The sequence below is a fragment of the Ambystoma mexicanum genome, chromosome 7p (assembly GCF_040938575.1).
Source record: "Ambystoma mexicanum isolate Mex_15411 chromosome 7p, UKY_AmexF1_1, whole genome shotgun sequence".
Taxonomy (NCBI): Eukaryota; Metazoa; Chordata; class Amphibia; order Caudata; family Ambystomatidae; genus Ambystoma; species Ambystoma mexicanum.
In genome coordinates, this window is record NC_090939.1 from 241245582 (window position 1) to 241268777 (window position 23196).

A 23196-nucleotide genomic window follows, 5' to 3' on the forward strand; every position below is an offset into this window, starting at 1 on the left:
TGCAGGATATAGTGTGGTATGGCAGTGGTGGGATGAAGCGTGGCACTGCAGAATATGCTGTGGTATGGCATTGGTGGGATGGTGTGTGGCACTGCAGGATATGGTGTGGTATGGCAGTGGTGGGATGGTGCGTGCCGCTGCAGGATATGGTGTGGTATGGCACTGCTAGGATGGTGCGTGGCACAGCAGGATATGGTGTGGTATGGCAGTGGTGGTATGGTTTTGTGCATTGTCTTTTGGAAAGCCAATCTTTGTTGCTCCTTCCTCGGGGTTCTTGTTTCTCCATAGGATGCTCAGCCTTCTCTCAACACATCCACACTTATCCTCTATCGCGTGCGCGTCTTGCGACAAGAAAAAAAACTATGTGTTGCTCAGAGGCCACCTCTAGCCTTGCCTGGTTGTCATTTTTCAGAAGTTTTATTTTCTCCAGCAAACTACTGCTGAGATGGGAATTTAAATGATCTTGCAATGCCTGATAAGGATTCAACTAAATGAGTGACGAAGGAAAGATAACATTTAAAGAATGCATAGGGAGTAGGACTCTGGCTTCAAAAGCGAACATTCAGCAGAAATTCAAATATATTGCTGAAAATGTTATTCCCGCCGGCTTTCTAATTAGATTGTGCAGGGGTACAGATAAGAGGAATGGCTGCCTCTTTTAGTCCCTAAAATGAACCCGCTACTCCCAACAATGAAAAACAGGGAGTAACAGGTATGCATGCAAGAATCCGACCCTTCATGCCCCCTGCGCTGCTCAGGCGATGTGTTCAGACCGACATGAGCAGCACCTCCCACAAAAGTCACCTCTGCAATAGTGCTGCCTAACCTGAACACCTCCCATATAAGAAAAATGCTTCTTTTGGGAATCGATGGCTACAAATTATGTTTAGATTACAGAAAAATACGTTTTTTTTCAATTGAAATTGGAATATATAATTACTTGCATAAAAATTAAGCAAGCTGGAAATGAGAGCTACATTTTTACTCCCAAATTCCCATATTATTGAGTAAAATACTCTTACCTCAAATTCTTATCTGGAGACCAGGTTGCGTGCACTGATGTTAAGTGATGAGAAAGAATTAAAATATAACTGATCCCTTTCATTACTGCCAGTGAGTGGAAATTGACAGTTATTTTGAAGTTCTTTCTCTTTCATTACCCCACACAGAGCCGACATTGACAGTTGATTGCCTTTCCACCCATGTGCGTTGCCTGTATTGATATCATTTTTAATTCTGCCTTGTGGTGAGCCAGAATTATAACTTGCATCAGGCCTGCTGGCCAATCCCTGTCACTTAGGCAGCGCTCTCCAAAAGTAGAATTTAGCATGCCAGTGGAGACTGGCTAAGATCCCAGGAAAACATCTTCCAGCTTTCGCACTGATAACTGTTTCTGAATTTGGAGTTGATTTGCATAAACACCAAATGAATTCTAGTTATTCACTTGCTCTCTTGATCATCTTAACAACAATGCGGTAAACTTGAACCTGGATCTAAGCTTCGCCAACTACTACCTTAACACAAAAACAGTCACACGATTTGAATGCAAGTAATCAGATCACATTTTTTCGATTTGGAACGTTATTTTAGTCATCTATGTGCCAAATGTCATATACCCTTATACGTTGCATGTTTTCAAAAAAGTGTACAAGAAAGGTTTATTTTCATTAAAGTGTACCTTTCTGGGACGCACTTGTGTAAGACCAAGTCACGCGGTAGAATGGCTTTTCAAACTGTTTCTTGGAGGTGAGGTGGTTGACTGTATTCCTCGGGTGGAAAGGTGAAGTTGTCCCTCAGGCGGGACAACCTACTGAAAGGGAGTGCCGCCCACTCTAGAAAGCTGAACTTCTGCCATGCTCAGGGTGTTCCAGACAGGGAGGGCGGCGCCCGCTATGGATCAGACGAAATAAGCAGCAGGAGCAATGGCGAGAGTCATATTGATCAGATAAACCAACTGGAACATTGCCCTCGGCGTGACCTTCAGCCAGCACAGGAACTGCTGGGCCAAGGGCGTGTAAGCCAGGAGATCGGGCCCATCTCTGAGGTGAGCCTATTCATGAGTCAGTCTGATCAACAGGAAAGTCTATGCAATGTCAGGCACTCAGTGTTTTTCCTTGAGCGGCCGGTGCTGCAGTCAAGCTTAATTACAGAGCTTGCAGTGTGAGCGGCCTGGGATCTAGTGCCAGGTGAACATGAAAATTGAACGTCAAGCGCTGCACAACATGTGTTTTAATTTAAGCTGACTCCTTGGATCACAAACAGTCTTGTCAGTATAAAATGTGAAGGCTATGCGATCAAATCTGCTTTTATTGGTGAAAGAGAGTGGGCAATGTATACAGCGCTCTAGGCATCCATGCTAACTGTCCTCCCGCTGAATGGAGAAAGAGAGCGGGCAATGTATACAGCGCTCTAGGCATCCATACTGACTGTCCTCCCGCCGCATGATGAAAGAGAATGGGCAACGTATACAGCGCTCTAGTCATCCATGCTGACTGTCCTCCAGCTGCATGGTGAAAGAGAGTGGGCAATATATACAGCGCTCTAGACATCCATGCGGACTGTCCTCCCACCGTATGGTGAAAGAGAGTGGGCAGTGTATAGGCCGTAAGATAGCTCAGTGGGTGGAGCGCTCACTGGTGCGATTGGAGCGTGATCTGCAGGTCAGTGGTTCCAATCCCAGCAAGGCCAACTCAGTCTTTCATCCTGTTGAGGTCGATAAATGAGTACCAATTTCGGTTGGGTGATATTGTATGTAAATATGTGCTCTGTAAAGTGCTTTGGATTAAGGCACTCTATAAACAACATAGCATTATCATTATACAGCGCACTAGGCATCCATGCTGACTGTCCTCCCACCGCTTGGTGAAAGAGAGTGGGTAATGTATACAGCGCTCTAGGCATCCAGGCGGACTGTCCTCCCGCTGAATGATGAAAGAGAGCGGGCAATGTATACAGCGCTCTAGTCATCCATGCTGACTGTCCTCCAGCTGCATGGTGAAAGAGAGTGGGCAATGTATAGGCCATAAGATAGCTCAGTGGGTTGAGCGCTCACTGGTGCGATTGGAGCGTGATCGGCAGGTCAGTGGTTCCAATCCCAGCAAGGCCAACTCAGCCTTTCATCCTTCCGAGGTCGATAAATGAGTACCAATTTCGGTTGGGTGATATTGTATATTGTAAGTGCTTTGGATTAAGGCACTCTATAAATAACATAGCATTATCATTATACAGCGTTCTAGGCATCCATGCTGACTGTCCTCCCACCGCTTGGTGAAAGAGAGTGGGTAATGTATACAGCGCTCTAGGCATCCAGGCGGACTGTCCTCCCGCCGCATGGTGAAAGAGAGTGGGCAATGTATACAGCGTTCTAGGCATCCATGCTGACTGTCCTCCAGCCACATGTTAGAGTTTCAGGCCAGATGAGCGGGCCATCTCAGAATAGGACAGTACAGTCCACATTTCTCTGTGTCTCTAGAGAGGCTGTGCAAAGCTCCCCAATAGTGACACCCCTGCAACCCTCGCCCCCCCCTGTTCCCTGTAATCACAGAGAATGCTGGCTGTATTCGACATTTTCGGCTGTACGTAATTCTCTCACAGCCGAAATTCGAACACATCCATCAGTTTATTTACGGATTCCTTTCTGGAGACCCGAGTATACTTGTCCTTTTTACATAGACTTCAATAATAGCCTGGCAATTAAGAGGTTAATTGGGGTTCAAGTTTTATTACATAGAATTGTATAGAGTCAGACAGTGCCACCCTCTCGCAGGGCACACCTGATGGCAGTTCACTCAGTGGGGCCACTGCTCTCAGAATAATAGCTGATGTTTACAGTAAATATGCTATGGGGGTTGTGAGGGCAATGACATGCTTAGTCACTATGTCAGTGAAGTAGCTTGCCTTTCACTATGCCGTGCCCTGCTATCTTCCTAAGTAGACCATGCTGTGCCCCTCTTGGCATGTTGGTAGGATGCACCGTGCTGCCAAGGTCCAATGGCTGTACTGGACTCTGCATGCCAGCTCTCCGCTTCCCATAGCATCCACTCCAGTCTTTATTCCAGCATAATAGTAGATGTGGCATCATTCGGCCACAGGAACATGGGATCTGCCTTTCCTCTCCTTTGAGCAAATGGATGCATTGGTTGTATAATAGTTCTTTCCAACATGTGTAATAACTATGTGTTACCTATGACGAAGGGAATCTAAGCATACAAAGCCCTTGAATTGTTTTCATATAAAACAGGAAGGACTCCTACATGGCTGCAACAGGCCACCTGTAATGCCAAGGCCCAGGGACTCCTGGTCAAAGGGGTTCAGGGTTTTATGGATGTGATTGATTGCTCAGAACCCCCCCCCCCCATGAAGAGTGCACGCCATGCTGCGGGGGGCAGCTGAGCTTTTATGAGTGGCCTTGCAGAGAGCCGTGCGTGATGCGGGCAGGGTGGCCAGGCCACTGTGGGGTCTCATGCAATAATGTGACCACGAGATGGTCACGCTATTAGCGATTGCCAGGGACGTGCATTTTATGACTATTATTAACTGCTTCCTGAGTTCTGCGCATGTTCTCATGGCTGTGGATGTTGTGCAGGCAGCACTAGAGTCCTGCATCCGGGGCGCAGTGTTGCTGCGTCCCAGGATCAGGTTCCTACTTCACAGGGTCACCATAGAAGGTTGGACTACAGCAGGTGACCGTCCCTCTACCACTGGCTTAGCAGGCCTGGCCCTTTCTTCCATTTACAGGACAATAACTAGAGAGATGGGTGAGAATCGAGCAGGCAATGGCTATTATGCCCTTCACCTTAAGCATTCCTCAACAGCGCCAACAATATCTTGGCTGGCGGTCATAGAGAAGGACAGGAGACTTCAGTGCAGGGTTCTGCAACCCATCATCTCCAGATGTTTTGGACTACGACTCCCATAAGCCCTTGCCAGCATAAACAATGGTGAGAGATCATGGGAAGGGTAGTCCAAAACACTGGAAGGCCCAAAGGTTTCATACTAGTGTTGTACTAGCAAAAGCCATCTCTCTATAGACGGATAGTCTCCACACTCTTTTAGTAAGGCAAGTTCAGGCAAATACAAGATATATTAATGCCCAGAGAAAAACGTCAACATGCCACAGTAAGAAACACTTGTGTATAGGCACGTTATAAATGCCATATCATATCATATCAAGAAATGGCTAGACTGGCTGCCCCCAAATGTTAGTCTAGTCAAGTAATAACACATACCATGCTTGGTTTATCATGGATAGATGGGCATTTAAAAAGTGTCTGTGCCATATGTCCCACCAACACCTCTACTCTCACTCACCTGGCAAAACTGCCAGCCCAGCACAAACACAAACACCCAGTCAAAAAACATGAGCTTGCTACACATACATTATAAACCACAGCACGTAAACATGTACAAAGACGCACCTACCTGCTTGAATGCTGCTCCGTCTTCACCAGGAAGAAGGTCTAGGCTCCACTGCAAACTAAAGTAACGTTCTAGTTGCAGGGTAGCACGCGCGCTACAAACAGACCGGTACTTTCTTAACTCTCTGACTGTGAGCGCGTTTACTCATTTCCGGAAATGAGTCAAAGCGCTCACGGCCACAATGGTGTCCATGTCCCTCACCGCTGCAGGCCCCTCCAGTGGCCCAGGGCGGGGAAGGACACGGTCATCTGTTTGCTGTGTGCTCCTGCTCAGCACCCTCATTGTCCTGCCAGCGGGACAGGATGCCGAACGGGAAAGGTGTCCCGCTGGCAGGACAGTGAGGGTGCTGAGCACGTACTTGGGAATTGCCCTTTAAACTAAATCATGGTTTTTGCATCTCATTAAAGTGAGCACTCAGATGCTTTGCTTATACACTTAGACATAACCCATGCATTTTAGAAGGACTGCTCGCCTTTGAACGGCAAGGCTGTAGTCTAGGATGGCGTGTGGCTTTTTAGTAACCTCACTTTCTTTCCTCTTTCTTTAGGAAAAAGCTTCACACTCACCATCACGGTCTTCACCAACCCCCCGCAAGTGGCGACATACCATCGAGCCATCAAGATCACCGTCGATGGCCCAAGAGAGCCCCGGCGTAAGTACACACATTACGAACAGTCTGTCTTGGTGGTGCTACAGTGTTCTGAAATGCGCATGCCTGAACTGCACAAACAACAACAACAAAAAGAGAGGGAAAACATCACTCTACCGTATAGTAGAAATGCGAGGCATTGGGCCCGGCGAGTTGCATATCACCAGCAGACGCTTGCACTGAGTCTAGGATGCAAACCACTGATATAAGGAAGAGGAGAAAGCGTGGTGTGTACATTTTCATTGGGGTCGGAATCTGCAACCTTTGGCTCTCCAGATGTGTTGGACTACAATTCCCATCGACATAGCATAGTCAATGGAAAGGGATCATGGGAGTTGGAGTCCAAAACATCTTGTGTGCCACAGAATGCAGACCACTGTCATAGGGAATTGATCTATGTCATTACAGAAGGAAAAGCAAGGGCAGCCAGTGGATAGGTCCTTGTTTGCTGCCTCGCCCAATGCTCTGTTGAGGACAAAACACTTGTAAGGAACAGGACATTGCATAAGCACCCTTGCCATACAGGTGGAGGAAGAGGTGGGATTCCGTGGGACTGCATCGGGACACTCTAAGATTGCGAAGGCATCCCAAAGTCGGTGCTGCAGGGCCATTTATACAATAAGGCAATTCTAGGCAGCCGCCTAGGTTGCCACTAGCCGAGAGCAGAGGCATAGGTATTCAGGATTGTCTAACAAGTGGGGCCAGAAGCTAATGTAGTTGGGTCCACCACAGTGGCATTAACATCTGTAAATACCCACACAGAGCTGCTGAGTGGGTATTTACAGGTTTTGGGGTGGGCCTTGCCCAGTCAGGCCCTACCCTGTCTACACTTCTGGCAGAGAGAGCTACCGGGGCAGCCATATTGGCCACAAAAAACGTATTAATTCTGGCTTCATTGTAAAGGCCTGTAGACTCCAAATTGGCACTCATCGGTCTACGGAATGGCTCTGCCATGCTGCACCGTAGCCATGAATCAAGCCTCTGCTACTCAGCATTAGGCCTGCGGCTCCTTCCAGCAGCATGAATGTGGAGTATTAAACTCTCAATCCCCCGCCCCCACAACTTTCCCCACCGGGCAGACTTGGCAGACTGGCATGCGTGACATGCCCGCACTGAAACATGACCACCGTCAGCTTATTCATGCAGCGTGCCCGGTGCCACTTTATAACTTATGAGACCTGTCAGTCCTAAGCAAGGCTTGAGTCGGGCAGCTGCTCCCAGATGCTTCGGGAACGCCTTCTTCAAAGACCATCCTTCGTGCCAGACACATTTTCTGTTGGTGTGTGGGTGGAGGAAATGGTGTGTGGGTGTGTGGAAAAAACTAATCAGGGGAGGACCCTCTTGGAATACCTGGGAACAGATCCAAAAAAGTTTTAAAAGAACTTCTTTAAAAAACGAAAAACAATGCAGTCCCTTGTAAAAGAGAACACGTTTCATATTTGGGTTACACAGGAGGGTGTAATGACTGCCTGAACTATAAAGTCTCCCATTTTCTTCACTGGAGGTTAAAGTGGTCAGTGGGTTCACAAACTAGGTCCTGCAGTGACTCACTGCATGGCAAGATTTCACAAACTGCCCTGCCCATGTGCCCCAACACTCTTTTAGGCATCCTCGAGAGGAGTGGGCTTACATCCCATTCTCAAACTTTCCTTCACCTCTCCAAGGAATATCCCAGCCATTGTGATGACGGCGTTGATGAGAAACCGGACAAGACGCGGTAACCTGAGAGCAGAATACTACGTGTCCCAGTACCATATCTCTGATCCATCCACTTACTTCCCAAACTCCCACAACCATTCTGACTCCCAAAGAGTCCAGTGCACTGCAGCTCAGTTCTGGTTTAAATTCCATTTGTCCAATTACAAATGGTTTCCACTGCGCCCAGCTGCTGCCATATGGATTTTTGGAACATCAGCTGAACCCACAAAGTAGCGCATTCCAAGCAACCTCCTATGGAGAAAATTTCAATTGATTCCACTAGCACAAAGCAGTTCCTTGATAATGTCTATTAGCACCCGGGGCGGGGGGGTGCAGCCAATCAGATTCCACAGAACGCGGGCTGAAATCTCTGATCTCAACCCATGTTCTACGGAACCCGTCGGCTGCCTCCCCGCCGCAGGCAGGCATTTAAAACAAAATATATAAAGCAAATTCCCCTCCCTCCAATTAACTTTTGGCGGCGGTGGCGGCACTGACCCCCACCCCGCAGCCGCTCCCTGCCATACTGAGATCTCCGGTCGGCCGTCATGGGCCGTACGGAGCCCCGCTTCCTTTTCCATGGCAGCCACCTTGGGAAAGGATTTTCCTTCGTTCAACGGGACACAGGCAGTGTCTACTACTAAAAGAAATTCCATTTCGGTCCTGGACATGTTCAGTTCACATTAAGCCTAACAGCCAAAAAGCTGTCTGTTGCAACTTGATCCACTAAAAGCTGCTTATACGTCGACTACTGAAATTAACATAAGGGGGTAAGGAATCCAAACCCCTTGTTTAGCCCAGTGGAGGAGATAACAGAGCTAGAGGGGGCTGCCCCAACCAGCCCGGGTCCCAGTCCTTCCAGATGCACCCCCACTGCAACCCCTAAAATAGTGCCATGGTATTGACTGGTACCCCATGAGAAGCCCATCGCCGCCTCGGCCCCCGCCACTGGTCTTTATTTACCCAAATAAGACGTTTGGCAATAAGATACTAAATGCGGCCAATAGCGACTGGCAAACTAGTTTGGACAAAACTCAAACCACCCGATTGGTGGATGCCTCGAGTTATGTAACAGTGATTCTTCTGGAAAATTTGAGGTCACCCAGCGGTACAATAATAATGAGGGCCTGAGAGGGGAGGCAAGCGATTGCCAATAGCTAGTAGTGGAGCCACCAGCATTGCTCCTATGCCAGGCCCCACTGTTCTGCGGTGGCACATGGCAGGCTGCCACGTTGCATTGCGGGCATGCTAACCTTTACTTCTGCTTCAAGCCCTCTTGTGCTTGAAAGAAAAAACGGTTTCATAAGTATTAATGAGGTGGCAACCTTTTTTGGGGGTGCCGGAGTCTGTAGGGTGGAGGCCATGGGGAGTAGTGTTCAGCGGTCTGTGCTTCCCTGTTGTGTTAGAAAGTACTGATTCGCAACCCAAAAGTGACCTGTGACATTTTGCAGGTCATAAAACCTTTGGAGAAATGACCCGTGAAATTGCAGCCCTTTTTGGCTCAGTTATCACATCACTAGTAGCCAAGAGGTGGCATTTTCAGCAGACAAGTCAGTAGTCAGTAGGAAAACTGGAAGGCAGAGCAAGTTTGTCTATTACATCTACTAGAACTAGACAGAGGACTACAGTGCGAGGCAAGTGGATGAAAGAACCCACCTGTGTGATGAGTCTCGGACCTTGCCCAAAAGTCCATAGCTCGCTCACTGGAATGTGTACCGCTCTCGGACAGAGTTCTCCAGTTGTAAAACCTCTCGGATAAGACCCTGGCCGCCGTTTGAATTGCTTGGAAAAGGTAGTGTGGTCATGTCAGTGCCTTGCCAACATGGCCGGTGGCCAGGGTCGCAACTAAGCCTACATTTCCTGGGGCATTGGGGGCTCACCCTTCAAATGTTGAGAGAGGTGCAAAATCAGAGACAGTGGGGGATGGCCAAACATATTTGTGTTGGGCGCATCTAACTTCGTTACGCATCCTAATGAGGCTATTCTACTGCAGCTTCAATGTTACAAGCAGTTAACTCTCTGCTATTCTGAAAGCACCCACTTAATGCGCGGTCTCCTGTCCCCTCTCTACCCTTCCATTCACTCCCCTAGTATGCAAGTACTAACCCAGCATCACCATTTCAATTGCCTAAAATTGTATGCAGAGGAATGCAGGTGCTAACAATTAAAATGCTTTACGTTAGTAATTGCAGGGCCTTTGTTAACAGCGAAGCCCAGGCGCCGTTTAACATCAGTGTCCTTTTCTGTCCGGCCACGGTTTTGTAGGTCAGCACACCGAGTCAACATAGCCCAGAATTTCAAGCGGGGTGGCGTATAGGGGGGTCTGAGGCCCACGGATAGGGGGGTCTGAGGCCCGATCAGGTTAATGGTGTTGTGCCACTGCGGTGGCGCGTATAGTGATCTTCCACCCACCTGTACGTGTCGGCACAAAGACAGACGCGTCACGTGGCCACGTTGGTATCAGTCAGGAAGTAAAATCCGAAATTCGAGAGGCCTTTCTTTCAGCGTGTGTACCTTTTAACCACGTGTTAGATGCATCACTTGGGCCTGTATATTATTCGTGCACACTGTGGTTCATTTACAAGCTAACGTACTTCTGTACAGCAAAGCCATTACAGGTTGCACGCGCCTGCTCAGCTGAGCGACTGCGCTGTAAAGTACGGATTGTACGCGGTGAAACACATCCCGGAGCCCTGCGCTGCCGTCTCCAGTTACAGATGTTCAAAGCGAGTCAGCAGATGCCGGGGTGTATGCATTCCGCGCTTCTCATATTTCGGGTGTGCTTTTTATAGCCTCTATTGATAGACAATAATCTAATGTAGCATGAGCGCATGTTATGCAACATAAAAACATAGTTTAAAGCAAATGGTTGTATAGTACTTGCCGTGAATGCAGGTGCATGACAATGCTGAGAGAATGTTGGTGTGCCTGAGAGAATGTTGGGGTGTGAATGCTGTTGTGAAGGTTCCTGAGGAACCTTATATTTGTGGCCTAAGAATCTGCTTTTCTACAGAAATGGTGAGCATTTGAACTATAAAAAAATGTTTCAACGGATTCCCATCTGGTTTTTTCCTCTGCACTTGCCTTGTTAGGTTTATGTTGTCTATGTCTGTCTGCTAGCGCTACTATGCCTGCAGGCCTGTTTGTAGCACTATAAAAATGAATAAAGGAAAAAGTAAAGGAAAATAGAGCAATTGGAGTAGAGGATCTGAGACCGAGACTAAGTAGAGGGTTCCAGCAGGAAAGGGGGGCATTTGGGCCTGGCAACCATTACATGCATGATGTGTAGGCAGATATGGTCCCCCAGATTCATCCAGTCCCCCCATTTCCTGCCGGCTCTTGATTCACTGTTATTCGACGGTCTCCAGCTTCACCCTTGCGCGGCACTCCTTTTTGAATTCTCTTATTGTTTTTACCTCCACTGCGTCTACTGGCAAGATGGCTTCCATTCTCTGCTCAGTGCTTGCTTTCCAAACAAGCAAAGACAATCCATAAAACCAGCGGAAGCCCCCAAGGTGCTATCTCTTAATACCGCCTTGAGGTGGAATTAACCGGTTATGGATTAGGCATCGGGCAGTTATAAGAAAGTATGCTGTTCAAATGTAGCAGGTGGTTTTTTCTGAGCTGTCGACAAGTAATGTATATGCTATAAGGTCTAAGCACCCCGTACCGTACGTTATAGGGATATTGCAGATCATCGAAACGGTTTTGTGACTAACCAGAAAAACAAAGCCGAAAGCCGAGGTCCTGTATAAGGTCGCAGAACTCCAAAGCAACTTGCAATATCCGATTTACTAGAGATGGGTGAGCCTTAAAGTGCTCGACTCCTTGGAAGTAAAAGTTTGAATTGACTTCATGTATTCGAGCCGCCGTAGAGACGACTTGTGAATCAAACCCAGCCGAGTCGTTAAATGTCCGATTCGGCTTGAATCGACTCAACCCAATTAGAGCCATATGTCAAAGTGGGTCGAATTGGGTTGGAAAAACGGGTCCAATCCATACAGATTTTAAGAAATGATGGGCCGTCTACTTACTTTTTTTTGGCGCCGATAAAAAATGACGCCCTATTCTCAAAAGGTATCTGGATGTGTGCATCACAGATGTGCTCATTTAAAGTCCTTTTTTCAACCCTTTGCCCCAATCACATGCTTCTGCACGTTTCAAAGCACATCTAGAATTCGCAAATGGAACACTCTTTGAAATGGGCAGAAAATAGTCACATTCCCCTGTGCCTATGCGGTATAGGCACAAGCAGATGACCAAAGCATGAAAAGTCATTCCCGACCCTGTCATGCATTCTCTTTTAAACGGAACAGCAGTGTTATAAACCGCTGCTTCACACTTGCATTTCTAGCCCTTAAACAGGGGCCCACCATAGAAACATGTGCAGTATCTTAGATTTCTGTTTTATGAACGAACTGTGCTGGAGCTGGGTCGAGTCATCAAATACTGATATCTAAACGAGCAACCTGGATTCTGGTTCAAAGGGTTCGAATCATTTCATACCTCATTTTCCAAATGGTTTGAATGTTTCGAGCCAAGTCGAACCCCCATTGCTTAGATAGGCTTGCATCTTTTTTGGGCTGGTTCGCACATTCCTACGTTTTACATAAGGTAGGGGGTATTTTATTCCTTATAATGCACGGTCGTACGATCATCTCCTTTCAAATGTCTCTCTGCTTGTAGTTCGAGCAATTTTCTATTAAGCACCATGACATCAGTAACCGTCTGTGTGTCATTTACAAATTCAATTACAAATAATACTTGGTTTCTTATTTAAATGCAATAGAGCTTCCAGTTGTTGAGGTGTATGTATACTTATCAACTGAACTATTTTACCAGCTACATGTAAACAGTTTGGGAGTTCAGATTTTGTGCATTTCTTTACATCTATGGCATAGGTGATTTCTGATAGAAAAGGTCTGATTGTCCCTTGAATTGTCCTGTTAATACAGTTAGTACTTTTCGTTAAATTCTACCTCTGTTTTTATCCCTCCAACATAAATGAAAGCAGGACTATAAAAGAAAAGCCTTGGCCCATCCAATTGCTCACTGCGGTGGCCATCTTGAAAAATGTGCAAGTTCTGATGAGTGTGCTGGAGCTCCAGCCATGGTGTCTTGATTGTGCGACAAATGGACATAGAGACACAGAGCAGGATTTAAGTGATTACAATCAAATAAGCTCACCACTATATGTACAAACTGTGTTACATAAAAATAAAAGCCCAGTACCTATTTGCTTGCCCCAATTAAGAAAAAACTATGTTATCGCATTCAACCTTCACAGCGATGCAGAAGGATACAAATGTGCCTTCAATGATTCTTTGACTTCTTCCAGAGAGGAGGGACATGCTCTTTGTATATCTTCAGTCATTTCACATATGTATCCAATATTTGTAGTAACGCAAAACCACCACGATTTGATAAGAGCAATAACACTCAAATACCCTTTATACCGCCTTGTGGATAAACTTATGTGTAAGCCTTTTGCAATGTAACATTGTGAGGAATTCGACCATCCGCACAGTGGGTGTCCGCTCCGAAGACCCTTAGTGACATTTTACGACCCATTGCTCCCTTTGTGTTGAAACCAAGTGTCCTGGAACTATTGCGATTAATTAGTATACCGACTACCCCCCTGTCAGTATCCAGAGTGCATCCCTTTTCCTTCTTTGTAACTGTCTGCCTCTGCATTCATTTACAGGGTCGGTTGTATTTTGTAGTGTGCTAGATTTGTCTGTTTTGATAATAATAATGTAGATATTTGCATAGATCCTTGACTGGATAGTCCCATTTATCATTGGGTAATAATTGTGTGCTCGCTGTGTTACAACTAACCAACGATCCGCGACCTTTCGGAGATAAGCCTGCCGTTCCATCCACGTTACCATAATTGGAGAAGGAGGTTTATAATTTGTTTGTGTTTCCAATCTATTCGAATCACTTCAGGTGTACTAGAGGTGCGGGGCTGATTGATGCTTTAGAAACCGCTATTCATCCTTTGACCACTGGTGCCCCGGAAGTTGATTCATCACAGCCATATTCCGTGCAGGACAGAGTGGCCCTATCCGAGCAGAGGTTTCACGCCATGTCTTCTGTACTCAACAATCCATGTGCCTCGCCTGGAATGGGAGGTACCTCCCACAGAAACGGGGCACACTGACTTGTGTTCGAGGGACCCAGTGCAGCACATTGTTCTACCTCCAGCACTCACTACTAATGTAGGGTACATTTGGGTGTACAGATAATATCCAAATCCTCAATGTCCATGAAGTTGGGCAGTTTTTAATTATTTATAAAAAGTAATAACTATCAAACATCCGAGAAAACGTTTTCAAATGTTTTTTTTCTATGTACTTTTGGAATGTTTGATAATTATAGCTTGTGAAATAATTAAAATTTGCCTGATATCCATAGTAACTTCGTCAAATAATCACTGTTTCCTAGATGGGGCTCCCACTGCATTTCAATGGAAGTACTCTCATTCAAGTATGGCCGTCATTGGTACGTATGGCTCTGAGCGGGTGTACCGTTCAAGACCTCTTTCTATTTCTAATATCACATTTTCTATTGTATTATGCTAACTTTGATGTATCTGTTAAAAATAGGAAGAGATATAAACTAACAGCTATATCGACACAAGTTTGGCACGTGTGGCATACAAATGAATGGGAAGGGGTGTTCCCCAATTCTAATTAGCTGAGTGGTATACATTAAAACAACCACACAGGCAGATAAAGGCCATTACCAACATTTTAACCATTAAAATGATCTAGATAAACAAGCGTATAGTGTTGCTCTGCATATACAAGCCGTCTACTCACAGCTAGTCCAGGCCTAGTACATGTCGGCATCCACAGCCTGAGCACTGAATGTCTCGCTGTCTTTATTGTAGATTTCCGGGTTCCAGTACAAAGCCACGGTTCTCAGTTTCCATTTTCCATTGAAATGTTATGCTTGACTTTAAAAAATGTTTGCTTTCCGAATGCTAGTGCTGAGGGCTATGGAAAATGGATAAAAAAAGAATCAGAAAAACGGGTTTTGTCTGCAGTGGAAGGAAAATATATATTTTTCCTCTTCCTGGTGGAGCCTCTTGGTTCTTTCCCTTTTTCTTCACCCCAAACAGGGCAGAGGAAATGAGTATGTGCCCAGGACACCGATGAAATACTATATTCACTGGCCAGCAGCCTCCACAGTGGCAGCGCCGGCTGGACCAGTTTGGCTAAGTACTAACTTGTCAGCAGCAGAGTAAGGGACGGTGTTAAAGAGGAAGCAGCACCCTCCTGCCTCATTCAAACCCCCTCTCCCCCAATAACTGCAAAATAGTGAATTGGTATTAACCAGTGCCCTATGAGGAGCACTACACCACAGGTAACATTCTAACATTACACAGCTTCAAACAATGAAACGTATGTTTTCCAGTTGTGTTGCTCTCTCCCAGCCTAAAAATTGTTCTTTTGGGAGTTTGCAGTTGCTGACCTAAATGGGCTAACTGTAAAAAGACTTGACTGGTTGGCTTAAAAAGAAAGCGGGTGTCCACTGTTTGATGAGAGTTTGGTTATGATATGATATGATATTTTATTTATATTGCGCCTATACAAAAGTGTTTCAAGGCGCGACAAGGCAAGGGAGGGGAACAAGGGAGGACAAGACAACGATCTTACAGATCGTGCAAGTACAGGGGAGAGGGAAGGGGGGAAAAAAGCCAGGGGAGGAGGAGGAGTGCGAGACATAGGAGAAGACATAGCAGGAAGTGCGGCCAACAAGTGGCAGTGCAAGGGGATGAAGTGCAGACAGCAAGAGTTAGATAATTGCAAGTAGTTTTCATACTCTTCCTTGTGGCAATGACACTTTTGGGGCTGAAATGGTGGGTCAGTCCTCTTGGTGTCTGTGGCTAGTGGATGAAGTTGCCTGGCCATAGAAACAGTCCAATGACTGCCACACCACGCACACGTTATCCAATGTTCCCAGCCCTACCAAGAAGCGATGCGTGAATCATGATTTTCAATAAACCACTGCAGCCTAACAACAGATGCCATAACACTCTGCAAATCTCACTAGACATACCAGGGGTCCATCCATAAACGTAGGCTGTCCAGATGTTTTAGACTACATCTCCCACCAGCCAGCAATCAATTTAGTGGGCTCCTGGGAGTTGTAGTCCAAGACTTCCTGTGAGCAACTGGTTGCACATCCCAGAGCTACACATTGCTAAAAGCATAGGTGCCACCTTTGCCACATTCTAGTCCCTATCTTATGAATACCATGAGGTGGTGGGGCATACTTGGCTTTAGAAAGGTGTGAGTTCTAGGAGTCCTGAGGAAGCATGCTTACGGCGAAACATGTGCCTGCTTCCTTCTTCATGCAATAATGATACTTCATTGCACTATGTACCTTTCAAATGCTGCACATTTGACAAAAACATCGAAACCAGAATGACGTGTGCTTATAAACCTGCCAAAAACACATATATTGAAAAAGAATAACAGAAATATATATATATCTTTTTTTATCTTCCTTCCAAATACACTCCGGGAATACATGGAAAATGTACATTCCCCTTCCACACCCTTTCGCCGTCTTTATAAAACGTAACCTGAACAAATTAGGAATCGTCGAACAACATGTATGGTGTGAATTACGACAAACCAAATATTTTCAAATGACCACATTGATTGGTGTAATCCTACCCAAGGTTTATTCCACTGCATCCCGTTGAAATCAATCTTAAAATAGTGGATGCACTCCCAAAAAGCACATGGAATATGGGTGGCTCCATTGAGGTCTTGCTGTCATTGGCTGCAAATGTAATGACAGTGAGGCCTTCTGCAGGGTGTGCATTTCTTCGCAAATGTGAGGTCTTGCTGTCATTGGCTGCAAATGTAATGACAGTGAGGCCTTCTGCAGGGTGTGCATTTCTTCGCAAATGTGAGGTCTTGCTGTCATTGGCTGCAAATGTAATGACAGTGAGGCCTTCTGCAGGGTGTGCATTTCTTCGCAAATGTGAGGTCTTGCTGTCATTGGCTGCAAATGTAATGACAGTGAGGCCTTCTGCATGGTGTGCATTTCTTCGCAAATGTGAGGTCTTGCTGTCATTGGCTGCAAATGTAATGACAGTGAGGCCTTCTGCAGGGTGTGCATTTCTTCGCAAATGTGAGGTCTTGCTGTCATTGGCTGCAAATGTAATGACAGTGAGGCCTTCTGCAGGGCGTGCATTTCTTCGGAAATGTGAGGTCTTGCTGTCATTGGCTGCAAATGTAATGACAGTGAGGCCTTCTGCAGGGTGTGCATTTCTTCGCAAATGTGAGGTCTTGCTGTCATTGGCTGCAAATGTTATGACAGTGAGGCCTTCTGCAGGGTGTGCATTTCTTCGCAAATGTGAGGTCTTGCTGTCATTGGCTGCAAATGTAATGACAGTGAGGCCTTCTGCAGGGTGTGCATTTCTTCGCAAATGTGAGGTCTTGCTGTCATTGGCTGCAAATGTAATGACAGTGAGGCCTTCTGCAGGGCGTGCATTTCTTCGGAAATGTGAGGTCTTTCTGTCATTGGCTGCAAATGTAATGACAGTGGGGCCTTCTGCAGGGCGTGCATTTCTTCGGAAATGTGAGGTCTTTCTGTCATTGGCTGCAAATGTAATGACAGTGGGGCCTTCTGCAGGGCGTGCATTTCTTCGGAAATGTGAGGTCTTTCTGTCATTGGCTGCAAATGTAATGGCGGTGAGGCCTTTTGCAGGGTGTGCATTTCTTTGGAAATGTGTGGTCTTTCTGTCATTGGCTGCAAAGTGCATTTCTTGGCAAATGTTTACACTGCTACTTCACTCTGGAGAACGCGTGTGGGGCGGCAGGATTCCTTATCACTGAGATTTCATGTCAACACTACAGTAGAAAGACCAGGTGGAAGTGCTAGCTAAGCAGATTTTATTATAAGGGCTCGCTAATCTGCAGACTCCCCAGACGCCTGTAAAACCCCTTTATAATTTGGCGGGAGTTTGCGACTTCCGTGTACTGTGCCACACGTTAATAAACACTCTCCTTTTCCCCCGCCAGGCTCGGAATGGCCGAGAGGGCAATAGGACAATGTCCTAGGGCCTGTACTCAGTGTGGACCCGATGTTTTGGGCCCATCTGGGCCAGTGTGATGAGTTATTGCACAGTGCCGCTGATCGTTTTACTTGGATCAATGTTACCGATCTAATGTGCTTTCAAATTCACCATTTGAAGCTGATTTTAACCGAAACTCTACTTTTGTAGTGGTCAGTTTACCATGAAAAGGAACAAACTGCCATTTGCGATTGGAGACCATTTTTTTTACTGTTTCCGGGCTTGTTTATGTCCTAGTTGGACCCTGGCCACCACTGCATGTATTGCCATTGTGTGTGTGTGTGTGTGTGCAATACAACACAATCCCCTTTGGCATACACGTCCATACTGTATTTTGATAGTGGTGGGAGTAAGCGGGGAATCTAAAATCACTGAGATATAGTAAAGAATGATATTATATTTTAAGAGTCATTAAGAAGTCCTGTTCAAACGGGTTCAGATAAACTGAAACACTTGAGTTTTGAGTTATTTCACCAAGGAGACCCTTGCAGGCGAGGGCAGGACCTGGGCATGTATCCTAGTTACAATTTTTCTGCGTGGGCGGTAGAAATAGAAAAAATACTCTTCCTGGCAAGAGGTCCGCAATGGAAAATAGCTGCCTGAGCTAGAAAAATGTGTCTTCTATGTCCACCACTAGGAAATGGTACTTTCGCTTTTTCTAATGCAATGGCCGCCCATTCTAAAAATGTATTCTACTTGCAGGGCGTTCAGGACTAATGTCAGAAATCGTATAAATAATCTTCCTAGCACAGGCCCACCCATGCTAATAGTATTTCTTTGTTTCAAATGCTGGCCCCTTTCATGTATCTTTTTTTTATACTACTATTTCTAGTGTAGCTCACATATGATATAATTAGCATCAGTGGCGTTGTGGTGGGATTTGGGACCTTTCAGTGACTTATATAAACCAGGCACCTGTAATTGATGTGACGTTGCACAAGAATATTCTCAGTTCACTTTTAAAATACATAACTCAGTGTGTTGAGCTCCTCCTGCAGAGAAAATCAGGCCTAAGTGCCTAGCGGGCTGACTAAGCCTTGCTTCCCACTGAGATAATGGGAATTATAGATTTAGGGTCAGAAAAGCAGCTATTATTTAAGTGCCAAGAAGCAATGTAGTTTGTGGTGTTTGCTATCTATGTGGTCAATATTAACATTGCATTCAATCTGAAACATGTGCACACACGGTCCACAGTTCTAGGTGCAGAGGAGCTTACTCAGCCAATGGCGTAAAGGCATTGATACTCACTAGGGTGCAATAATGGCCTTTCGAAATCTCAGCAGAAGAGATTCTAATGTGCACTCTCTTGTGCACCCCCTTCTAAAGAAGCCCTCGGCCGATCCTTCCACTCCGGCTAACTATCGCTCGATCTCCATCACTACTTCCCTGGGCAAACTCTTGGAAAAGCTGGCCATCTCCCAGCTTAATCTACATACTGAATCTGTTGGTTGCCTCCACGACCACCAGTCTCACTTCAGATCTGCCAGAAGTACAGATACCACTCTCCTGAACACCCGTGAAGACTTGCTCTCCAATCTTGACTCTAATCTCCCTTCTGTCCTCATTCTCCTTGACCTATCCTCTCCTTTTGACATGATCAACCATGCCATCCTGCTCAATCATCTCCAGGACAACCGTGGCATTACTGATCAGGCCCTGGCCTAGTTGACCTCCTTTCTCACCGACCGACCCTCTTAGGTCCAACTGGGGCTTGCCTCTCTTCCATCTTTCTCGCTCTACTTGTGGTATTCCCCAGGGGTCTAACCTCTCTCTGGCTCTTCAACCACTCCCTGGCATCTCTTTTCCACTGCATCACTACTTTCTGCTCCAATTTTCAATGTTATGCGGATGACACTCAGCTCTCTTTCCGGCTCCCCTCAGCCACCTCTGCTTCTTCTCTCATACCAGACTGTCTGGCCGCAATTCAGGAATGGTGTGCCACCAATGATCCCTGCCTTAATGCCAGTAAGACTGAGATCCTCCTCATTGGGACACGTGCTCCCTCCTTTCCTCTCTTTCTCTGGCCGCCCACTCTGGGCCCTCTTCTTGCTCCTTGCTGTGCGGCTAAGAACCTTAGTGTCATCTTCAGCTCCACCCTCTCCTTTTCCCCCTCACCTCTCTGACGTCTCTAAGAAGTCAAACTATCAGCTTCACCTCCTCAGAGGTATTCTTCCTTTTCTCACTTTCCCCCAGAAGCTCACTGTCTCCAGAACTCTGGTCCTCTCTAGGCTGGACTATTGCAACAGCCTCTTCCTAAATCTTCCTGCCTCTACTCTTCAACCTTTACAATTTATCCAGACAGGACGTCGAGATTTGTCCTTGGCCTCAAACCCAGGGATCGTATATATCCAGCTTTGCAATCTCTTCACCTCCTCACCATGGTTGCAAGGATCAACTTCAAGACCCTCTGCATTGTCCACAAGGCTTTCTGGGGCCTAGGACCACTCTACCTCCAACTTTCTCTTCCAAAACATCTTCCTTCTTGAGCTCATCTACCCCCAACTCTCCGATGATCACCCACGTCTCCAAGCAGAGAGTTGGGGGCAGATCCATCTCCTCGGTTGAGGCCTCACTCTGGAACAGCCTCCCTGCCGCTCTCAAACTTGAGCAGAACCACCTCCGGTTCCGGAAGCAACTCAAGACCTTCCTTTTCGTTTCCGCTTTCTCTCTTCCTCTCCTCTGCTGATGCACCTGATTTCTCCATGCACTGGTCACCCTGTGAACTTGGGCCCAGGTTCCTGCATGTCCAGTTGCCCTTGCACTGCCTCCAGGCTCCCCAGCACTTGAGGGTCTGTATCTGCAACCCTACAGTCGCTTCTCTCTGCACTTACAAGCCACCTGCTGGCTGCACTTGTGAGTTAACTGCATTTCCTCCCTCCTTTTCCCCCTGGCACTTCTCCCCTTCCCTCTTCCATACACTTGCGTGATCTGAATGACACAAGGACTAGTAAGATTGTTATTTTGTCCTCCCTTGTTTCCCCCTCGTCTTGTCGCGCCTAGAACACTTGTGTTCAGGTGCGTTATAAATGCCATATCATATCATATCACTAAATTCATGGATGAAATTAGTAGATTTCTTCTCTTTTAGAAGCTGTACTAAAACATGCCTTACACGGTTAATACACCCCCGGTGGGATAACTGCTGCAGAATCTGTGAACAACTTGCTGGTCATCGATCTGATCCCCAATGTGGTCAACAGAACTACAACTTTCAACCTTCTGAAAGACAATGCAACGAGTGCCACCAAGAGAGGCAAGTCCACGGGTGAGCGCTTTCTCCTCCTACCAAGGATGGCAAGGAATCAGCATTACAAATGCCCCTTGGCCACCAAGGAATATCAGGAAAAAGGGAGATATGACAAGGCCATAGTATGGGCACCATGCCAGGGGTAGTGCGCCTGAAGGGCAGGTGCATCCATGTGTAGTCAGTCCAACCACAGAGCCCTGCAGGAGACTCTGGGATACTCTGACCACGCGTGGCCACTCTGGTGCCTCCATAGTAACACGCCAAAAGATTCAGTCTAATGCAGAGCCGTTCGGAAGGAGGCGGTATTCAGAAGTGATGTATTGTATAGACCTTACCTTGACAGAGCATGACTGGCCTGCCTCAGCGTTTCAAGATTTCGCGGAAGGCCAGTTTCTCACTACGGCTTGGATAAAGCGCATTTCACGACAATGAAAACATGTTTTTTTTTAAAGAATGTTGTGTTTTCACCCACATGGGCCTAACTTTGGTTGTTGCGGATTCATCTAGAGGATTTTTGGGAAGGGCCAGTGCTCCTGAAAGTCCAGCAGCGAGGGCCCAGATTCAGTTCCACGTCACGTGTAGGCTGTCAGGCGAATCCCTGAACGCAACTGACTCTGCCCCAGCCTCACCTGCTTGTTAGATGTGTTAGCCTTTTGCGAAATCGCTGCATCTTTCAATAGGCCAGTCCATCTCTTAGCGTTGGGCGGTGGAAAGGGGACACGCAGGCTGGTAGGGATATCAGAATACTCTATATCACACCTGTTAGTAGTGCTAGGATAGTCAGTCACATGTAAAGCTCACTCCTCTTGGTAAAGGTGGCAGGGCCGGACGGAATCAGTCAACTTTCCAGCTCACCTGCCTCCATAAAGGCGATAGGCTCAACTATGTCTGACTAATGGAACGGGAGAGTCAGTCACCTGCAGTGCTCACGCATCTTCTTAAAGGTGGCAGGGCTGGGGTCGATTCAGTCACCAGTCTAGCTCAACAGTCGCCATACAGGTGATAGGCTCACCTGTGTCTGAAGAGTGGCAGGGCAGAGTGAGTCACATGTCAAGCTCACACTTCTCTGTAAAGCCGGGGGAGCTGGGCCTGTTAGTCGCATGCCTAGGAAGCTGGCATGACTGGGTCTGCCTCCTGGTTCCACAGGCCATGCCACCGTTGGCTGGGAATACAGATGCCCCTGTGCATTGTGCTACTCCCACGCATGCACGCACAGAGAGTTCCCACGCACACAGTGAGTCAGCTCTTGGCGAGGCAACACTCTGCGCCTCTTGGGCCCAGCTCACATGTCCCGGCAGCAGTCAAGATCATATGACCCGGGTAGAGATCGGGCGCGCTCGTCGCTCCTTCGGCAGGCCTGCTGTGAACAAATGCTGCTGCCTCGGCAGCCAATCAGCGTCTAGGACTTGACCCTGACTCATCGCGAGGCGATAACAGGAAGTAAGCTCCTACTCTGCGGGTGATTCATGGCCCTGCCTGATGCCTCCGAGCACTGACTGCAAAAAATACCCAAAGTGCGGGAACGCTTCAAAGAACGCCTCAGAAAGCACGCCCCATACAGCCTCCTGCTCCATCCAGCGCCGCGCTGCAGTGTTAGTAGGAGAAACCAGCACACACTTCCCAAGCGGGCACCAGAGCCACATGAAGCGGCATACCACATGGCATCCGAGAGGGTCAGACCTGCCTACCCTTGAACATCAACAACTTCTCTGCCCGCCGTGCGCGCAAGCCTCGCAGCACCTATAAGTACTGTAAACTCTGCCCTCGCCCCACACACTCATGCCAAGGGAACATTTGGTATGACCAATCTGAAAAAAAAGAATGCAGCAATTGCAACTTACTGTCAGCATCGCTAATTTATTTCTATCTGGTAAAGCATAAATATCCCTGTTCCATTAATAATTAAAAACAACCCCACACATCTGTTCTGTTTACTCAATCATCTATTTAGCCATAGCTCTCAACTCTCCCACTTTTTCCGGGCGTCACCCACCTTGCAAGCAGCTGACTCACCCGCCAAGCCCCTTATACGCCCATTCACATCTATGGCCTCTCACCCGGAAAAAAGAAAATCGGGTGTTTTCA

General features: G+C 46.9%; 1 protein-coding gene across 11 annotated transcripts in view; it reads left to right on the plus strand.

Annotated features, from left to right (window-relative positions):
• Positions 1 to 23196, plus strand: part of RUNX1 (RUNX family transcription factor 1) — a 697395-nt gene that overhangs the window by 589946 nt on the left and 84253 nt on the right. For 6 of the 11 annotated variants that reach the window (XM_069636131.1, XM_069636136.1, XM_069636130.1 and 3 more), the window contains 2 exons: positions 5966 to 6070; positions 14213 to 14269. In XM_069636131.1, coding sequence (XP_069492232.1) covers positions 5966 to 6070; positions 14213 to 14269 — 162 coding nt within the window. The remainder of the gene's footprint in view (positions 1 to 5965; positions 6071 to 14212; positions 14270 to 23196) is intronic. The other 5 variants (XM_069636132.1, XM_069636137.1, XM_069636140.1 and 2 more) reach the window with 1 other exon arrangement.